Source organism: Poecile atricapillus, chromosome W (genome assembly GCF_030490865.1).
Source record: "Poecile atricapillus isolate bPoeAtr1 chromosome W, bPoeAtr1.hap1, whole genome shotgun sequence".
Lineage (NCBI taxonomy): Eukaryota > Metazoa > Chordata > Aves > Passeriformes > Paridae > Poecile > Poecile atricapillus.
In genome coordinates this window covers 90,584,419-90,592,856 of record NC_081288.1, presented here as the reverse complement: position 1 = coordinate 90,592,856, position 8,438 = coordinate 90,584,419, and the positions used below count along the sequence as shown (strand labels likewise).

The following is an 8,438-nucleotide window of genomic DNA, read 5'->3' as shown; positions in this document are numbered from 1 at the left end:
AGATGTCACAGTCATTCCAGAGACAAATTGGCCTCCTCTCTGGAAACTAGAGGATGCCCCCATGGTGGGCGGGGTTGGAGGGCTGTCACGAGCTTGGAGAAGCTCACAGCTAATAGCCATTACACTCCACACAGAAAAAGGGCCAGAAAAGACTATTGCCCTCTTCCCATATGTCATGACAGGAATCCCAGCATTGCTAGGGAGAGACGCCCTAGCCTTGCTAAAAACCAGGGTGACAAATTTACCCTAAGGGCCACTGCTGTGTACCCGCTGCCACCAATCAAGCTTTCTTGGAAATCATCCGACCCAGTGTGGGTCGAGCAGTGGCCCCTGTCCAAGCCTCGATTAGATGCCCTTCTTGAGTTAGTTAACCGTGAATTACAACAAGGTCATATAGAGCCATCTACTAGCCCATGGATTACTCCTGTTTTTGTAATCCCTAAGCGATCCAGAGAAGGGTTTCGCCTCCTCCACGATTTACGCGAAGTGAATAAGAAAATTCAACCCATGGGACCTGTTCAAACATTGTTATCTATGAACTCTATGGTGCTTGAGGGCCAACCCTGTGCTGTTCTTGATATCAAAGACTGTTTCTTTTCTATACCCTTACATGAAGAAGACAGGGAGCGGTTTGCTTTCTCAGTGGTGTTTCCAAACAGCCAGCGCCCCAACCTACGCTTCCAGTGGAAAGTGCTGCCTCAGGGGATGGTCAACTCACCTACAATCTGCCAAATCACAGTCGATCGAGCGCTAGCACCGATCCGTCATAGCAACTCGACTGCGACCATCATCCAGTACATGGACAACATCCTGATTGCCGCACCCTCGGGAGGTCAGGTAGACCAGTTAGTGTCAACAATCACAGAGACTCTAAAAGCAAATGGCTTTGAAATCACGACTGCAAAAATAAAAAAGGGGCCGTGTGTAACCTTTTTGGGGGTGGGGATCACAGACTCTTACATATCCCCTCCCCAGATAAAGATCCGTCGGGACATCAAAACGCTCCATGACGTGCAGCAGCTGGTGGGATCCCTGCAATGGCTCTGCAACATCGTCCTAATCCCACCTGAGAAGATGACCCCCCTGTACGATCTCCTGAGAGGGAAAAATCCATGGGAACACAAAGCCTTGACAGCAGAAGCAATGAACTCTCTTGACTTTATCGAACAGCAGGTTTCTTTAAGTTCCCTCGCCAGGTGGAAGCCCCAGGTACCACTTGATCTGTATGTGCACTTCACAAAGGGAGGGGGAGTAGGAGCACTGGCTCAAGGCCCCCCAAAAAAAGCTCACCCAATACAGTGGATAGTCCTGGGAAAACAGACACGTGCATTTTCCCCAGGAGCTGAGTACCTCAGCAGCCTCATTATGAAAGGCAAAAAACTTGCCCTGAAACATCTTGGCATTGAGCCAGCCAAAATATTCCTGCCTTTCCACAAGCAACTCTCTACACAGTCAACAGTGATGTCAGAATACCTGGCGACAGCCCTGGTTGGGTTCGGCGGAGAGATTCAGTATTCTGCAAAGCCCCCTTGGACTCAGATGCTGGCTGTTGTCGACATGGACCTACCACAAAAGGTCATGGACCGGCCCCAGCCAGGACCAACAGTCTTCACAGATGCATCCTACACAACCTCCACTGCGGCTGCAGTGTGGCAATCAGAGGACGAGTGGCACTGCGTCAAAGCGACTGATTGTACACTCTCAGTCCAGCAACTGGAAGTAGCAGCTATAGTACTGGCATGCAGACTGTTCCAAACAGAGCATCTTAACATTGTAACTGATTCAATGTTTGTAGCCAAGCTTTGTCTGGCTATGTCAGGACCCGGCATATCGACATCTACAGCAGCTCTAATGCTAGAAGAAGCGCTCTCCTCTCGAAAAGGTACCATATCAGTCATCCATGTTAACAGCCACAATCCGATCAAAGGGTTCTTCCAGGTCGGCAATGACAAAGCACATGCTGCCGCAAAAGGATTGTAGACCCTACAAGAAGCTCGTCAGCTACACGAAACCCTGCACATCGGAGCCAAAGCACTAGCAAAGAGATGTGAAATCTCAGTTGCTGATGCAAAACATGTAGTAGCTTCCTGCCCCCACTGCCAAAAGGCACCACTGTGGTCCTGTGGAATCAACCCCAGAGGCCTAAAAGCCTCAGAGATATGGCAAACAGACTTTACATTGTGCCAGCTGTTAAAACCCCGAGCATGGCTTGCAGTAACAGTGGATATGTACAGTGGAATGATTGCAGCCACGCAGCACCTGAAAACCAACTCCAAAGCAACTATCCAGCATTGGCTAACAGCCATGGCTTGGCTCGGCATCCCCAAGCAAATCAAAATGGACAATGGTGCAAATTTTATCTCAAAGCCGAGCCAGGAATTTGCCTCCAAATGGGGTATTACTCTGGTGCAAGGCATCCCGTACAACAGCACAGGACAAGCCATCGTTGAGCGAGCAAACCAGACCTTGAAAGCCAAGCTAGAAGTGTTAGCAAAGTCAGAAAGCTTTACCAATTCCATTCCCCAGGCAGACCAGGCGCGCTTGCTAGCAACTGCACTGTTAGCACTGAACCAATTCCCTAGGGGAGATGAAATAAACAGTCCCTCCCAAAAACACTGGGCCACTCGAGCTCTAGAAGAGGGCCCGCAGGTCATAATCAGAAATGAGTTAGGGGAGTGGGAGCAAGCTTGGAGATTAGTACTCTCAGGGCGAGGGTACGCTGCAGTGAAAAGAGATGGTAAAGTGGTGTCCACTTAAGTCAATAAAACCAGACCTTAAAAATGAAACTGACAAGAACTCTGAGGTTTTGTTCGCAGGACCTGATCATTGGGTGCCCACGTGATGCATATGCTCCACTGCCAGAAGGAGGCGATGAACCACCAGACAACCCGAAGACGCCCAAAACTCCTGAGCCTGTGAAACCCAAGCGACAACAACTTTTGTGTGTAACCTTGTTTTTAGCACTTGTTAACAGCGAGCAGGTTGGTGCAGAATATAACCCACATCAACCATTCAGGTGGATCCTATGCCGTGCCTCGAACAAAGTGATCAAAGAGGTAGTCACAGCAGGCACCCCAAGGTTCTTTGTGCTCATCCGAGACATTTTCCCTGATATAGTAACTCATAACATCCACCCTTGCTTTGAGCTGTACCAGTCATACTGGTGCCCAGCCGCTAACCCAGGCAAAGACTACTGCCACCAACCAGGATATTGGTTTTGTGGCTATTGGGGGTGCAAAACAATAGTCCTGAGTAACAGGTGGGTACCACCAAAAGCAGATGAGTTTCTGCAGGTAACCTGGGGTCCGGCAGGCTGTATGCAGCCCAGTTTCAACTCCATAGGGCAAGTGTTTTATGGCTTTTATGATGACCAATCTAAAGTTTGTCATCAAATGATCATGCAGGTTCTGCAGCCAGCAGATGTGGGTTGGACCACTGGAAGAATGTGGTCAGTATTCTTGTACAAACCTGGTAAAAATCCCGGTGAAGCAGTACAAATTATCCGACTCCCAGTTATAACACCTGAAGCAGTTGGCCCCAACCTTGTGGCACAGGCTGAGAACCCACGATCTAATAGTTTATACCCACTGCATAAGCGAGAAGCTTCTCCCCAAAGATCTGAAGCCACTGCTTTCAATTCACTCTATCGAATGTTAGATGCCACCTTTTTACCTCTAAATCAATCCAACCCTAATGCCACAGAATCCTGCTGGCTGTGTTATGACACACAGCCCCCTTACTATGAGGCTGTGGCCCTTAACAACCGGCCGCTGTGGACTAACGCAGAAGCCCCAATCCAGTGCCGCAGTGAGTCACCTTCTCGCAGAATCACCGTCAGCCACATGACAGGGCAAGGGTTTTGCGTGGGCAAAGCCACTGTTGTTGACAAAAAAGTTTGTGCCACCACTGTGCAGGTGGACAGGTCCAAGAGATGGGCAATCGCCCCTTTGTCTGGCATGTGGGTTTGCAACCGCAGTGGGCTAAGCCCTTGCATTTATACCCAAAGCTTTAACTCCTCTGTTGACTTTTGTGTATTAGCTGTTATCATCCCCAGAGTCCTATACCACTCTGGAGAAGAAGTGAACCAGTACCTTGAGCAAGCAGGCCGCCTTCAGAAAAGAGAGCTGTTGACAGGACTGTCAATAGCAATGCTGCTCGTCTTGGGAGCGACCGGTGCAGCCACGGGTGTCTCCGCCCTGGTAACCCAGAGTCAGTCTCTCTCTCAGCTACAGATGACTGTAGATGAAGATCTACAGAGAATTGAGAAATCCATATCCTTTCTAGAAAAATCAGTCTCCTCACTCTCTGAAGTTGTTTTGCAGAACAGGCGAGGTCTCGACCTTCTATTCATGCAGCAAGGAGGCCTCTGCATCGCCCTGAAAGAGGAGTGCTGCTTCTACGCAGACCACACCGGAGTAGTGAGAGACACCATGGCAGAGCTACAAGACAGGCTGTCTCAACGGAAGGCAGAGAGAGAAGCTCAGCAAAGCTGGTTTCAATCTTGGTTTGACCAATCTCCATGGCTGACCACCCTGGTGTCTACCCTGATTGGGCCAGTTGTGATGATTTTATGTGTGTTAATCTTTGGACCATGTATTTTAAATAAGCTTGTGTCCTTTGTTAAGAGCCGACTAGAAAAAGTTAACATTCTGTTTATAGAAAGGCAACAGATGCTCTAAAAATATACTTAGTCACCGCATGTGCCTCATATTTACTAATGAAAACTGTAGTATCCATTTTATAAGCTTTTAGCTTTTTAGTTAAGTATAGTGTATCCTATATTTTACTCAAGTTTATATTATTCATTTTTAAAACTTTTATAATATAGATAAGTTAGACAAAGTGTTTAGAGATACATATATAGAAAATAACATTAGAATTTTTTAAGACTAATATACCTTATATTCTAGAAAATTAGTTATTCATAGAGAGAGGGGAATATGTTTTTGTTTAAGGCCTTGCGTTCGAAAGATATCGGGATGTTACAGAAAGTTAGTAAACCCCCCCTTCTGTTAGGATAGTAAGGCCTCCTGCAATTAGCCAATAGCACCTAGCTGCGACGAAAGCAGATGGGAGTAACACAATGACCCTAGGTTATAAAATGTTAAATTCTCCTGTAATAAACGCCATTCTACGCCATCCATCACATTGATGTCTTGTGGGTAAATGGTCCGCTTGGCCAAAGGGGGCCACCGTGCTGGCTTCTAAGTCAGGGTGCTTGCCTTGCTTGAAAACCCACAATCAGGCATTCTGGGAAGTCTGTACTTCTCAAGTACCTCAGCCAATGGGGATAGAGAGAGGGACATGTGGCCAGGAAATTAGGATAAAAAGGAGGCTGCGTCCTCCAGAAATTTGAGAGACCCCAGGGGAATGCCCCATGGCCTCTCCCTTTATTTGAATAAATTAAAAGGACTCCTCTGTCTCCTTTTTGGACATAAACTTCTGGTGTTTGTGGATTAATTTTCCTGACAAATTTGAACTACTCTTTGAACTTCTCTGACATAGAATGCTGTGTTTGTTGTAGCCAAAGGCAGGAATTTTATTCTCCTGGCATATTCACATATTTCCCTAATGACACAGGTTGTATGTAGACAATGAGGTATGATAAACCAAGACTTGAGAAAAATGTTTTCAAGTATCTGCCATAGAAACTGCAGTGTTCTCATGTCTCTCTACAATATGTAGGGAATAAATTATTCCTGTATTTACTATAAACTGTTGAGCCTTTTAACTCTGTTTTACATGATCAGTAGTGTTCCAGAAATTAAAACTATTGTTTTGTGGGTATACGTGTAAAATAAATTTACAGGTCCTGTTCTGTTTCTAGTGCATATTCTATTCACTTGGTTTTTATAATTCATAGAATATCCTGAATTGGAAGGAACCCACAAGGATCATTGAGTCCAACTTCTTTCCTCATGCAGAAAACCCCAAGGATCATACCATGTGCCTGAGAACACTTACATAGATCATCTGCCTTGCATGTTATCCTGACCTTCAAAAGAAAAATCCCTATATTGTTCAAAACTATACAGATCAAAAATTCAGAAAAAGAAATCTTTTTTTATTCTGACACTGGGCTAATACAATAACTATACAAAGCTTCTGAACTACTCAGACATGCAACAAGACAGAAGTGCATTTGTAGAGAACTATGACATTTACCAGGATGGCAGAGCATTGTTAGTAATTTGCAAAATATACAAACGTCCCCCAGATAGATGAAACCAACTCCTAAATTACAGATCAATTACTACAGACATTCCATTGTTTAACTTGATATTATAAACTCAATTTGTCACAATACTACAAAATGACAACTTAAGCTGGCACTATACTCTGATTAATTAATAAAACTGTAAAATATAGTTTTAGTTAGGTACAAAATATTCTAACAAATATCAGCCTTCTGTTGTCAAAGGTAAACCCAAATGTCTCCCTCTCTTTAGGGTTGCAAAGCATCAGATATTTCTGGTTTAAATAATTCACATGTAACTGAACCTTGAATTTCACTTAGGAAGTTAAAATCTGTACATTCAACCCATGACATTACAAATCAACAATCCCTATATATATAACATTAAAAATGCTTCCCAATGAACAGTTAAACTTTGAGGGGGAGGGGGGAATTTGCCTGTCAAATTCAGGTTTTATTCCTAATGTTTCTTTCATAATATATTCTGGTAATGTATGCAATTATGGAATCTTAGAACTTAAATTCAATTGCAAGAATGATGTCCCTGGGATTCATATTCAAAAGATATCCAAGAGAATTTCTTAATTTCAACTCTAAAGTAATCCATAACAGAGTTCCTACATACAACCCTCAATTAAATAAAAAAGATTCAGCAAAAACCAATTTTGATATACAGCTGCTAGAGGTGTGATGCCTGACCTCAACAGAAAATCATGACTTCTGTCTGGGAAGTGTTTAATAACATTCCACCCAAATTTAAGTTTAGTGTTAGCATAGAAATTTAGGGTGCCTATTATACAGAATATTTAAATTACTTTTAACTTCATGATGCAGATAATATTTAGAAACAAGTACATTCACTAATATAAACTTCAACATAGGTGAAACTACTATATTTATCCAAATTCAATATGGATTTAAAGAAACTGGTAAAAGAAAGAATACTAATAAGGACTTCATGCTAACAGTACAGTCCTGATCAGGGGATTAAGCAGCAGGTCTTCTTTTTTGTAATAGTCTTATGTTATTATAAATACACTGCAGTGAAAAAGAAATAATCTATCAAAGTCTGTTCACATTCAGAACATGGAGGGGCCTCAGAATTTTATGCTCTGTCTTACTAAAGTTAATACACCTTAAGAACTGAATTAATTTAATCTACTGTGTGTACTTATACAGGTTGTGAGATGGCGTCCCTTCCTGTTTTAATTTTCTAAAACAGAGTTTAAAAAAAATCCCAAGTATTGTGGATAAGACTAATGAGGCAATCCAAGAATATCAAATAGCCTTCAAAGGAGAGAAATGTCACTTTATAGAAAGACCTGATTCAATTCTAGAGTATTTTGATAGCATGCACCATTATGGATTGTTCAGTTCCACAGCACCAATTTAACCTCTTAGTCCTCCAGTTCAATGAGCTAAAATTAGCTTTGTGAAAGATGAAGATTTCTTACTTGTTTAATTCCAAAGTTTAAAAGCTGTTTTCTTGAGAAATCAGACTATTCAGCCGAGTCTTCACAGAAGTATGGTGAACATTGTTTATTTCTATCTTTAGCACACTTTTATAGGGTTTTACAGGGTCTGTGGGCTTAGCAAGATACTATTGTCTAATACATATTGTTTTACATTTTTTCTCCTGTACACAACGCTATTGTTTTTCTTTCATTCTCGCTGCTTCAGAAGAGTTTCAAGGACACTAATATCATTACTTATTCCAAAGGCTGGTTTGTGCAGACAGGCTTTTACTGAAATATCATGCCCTCCTTCTGTTAAAATATTCTCTACACTGTTTCCCCCCCATCTTACATGAAATCACAGAAATAGCTGAGTTAAATTAAAATGAAAACATGTATCTGTCGCCCTGAAAACTAAACCTGATCTTGTTTTAGTAGTTTTAGTTACTTTCCCAGGAAAGTAACTATAAGCATAAGTTGTTTACACATTCCTTCTGCGAAACGTCCTTTGATGGACATTTCGCATGACCAGTGTGATTGGGAAGGTGGTAACTTAGTTATCCAATCCTTGGTCATAGTCTAGAATCTATAAATACTGGAGTCAGAAAATAAAGTTACTTCTTATACCTGTCATACCACTGAGTTGTGTTCATGTGAATCATTCCGTGTCCTTTAGCGACATGTATTGGTGTAAAAAACACACTCATGGTGAGATACTTCTCCAAGGTCAGGCTGCTCAGGTATAAGCAGTTTATTATTTAGGTAGAGGGTGGAAGAGATCTGTTATG

The 8,438-nt window shown here is 42.7% G+C and overlaps 1 protein-coding gene across 1 annotated transcript in view; it reads right to left on the bottom strand.

Moving 5' to 3' along the window:
- Positions 1 to 750: 750 nt before the first annotated feature.
- LOC131592114 (secretory carrier-associated membrane protein 1-like) overlaps positions 751 to 8,438 on the bottom strand; it is an 86,906-nt gene continuing 79,218 nt past the window's right edge. The window contains exon 7 of the mRNA XM_058863391.1: positions 751 to 824. Within this exon, the coding sequence (XP_058719374.1) occupies positions 751 to 824 (74 nt within the window). The remainder of the gene's footprint in view (positions 825 to 8,438) is intronic.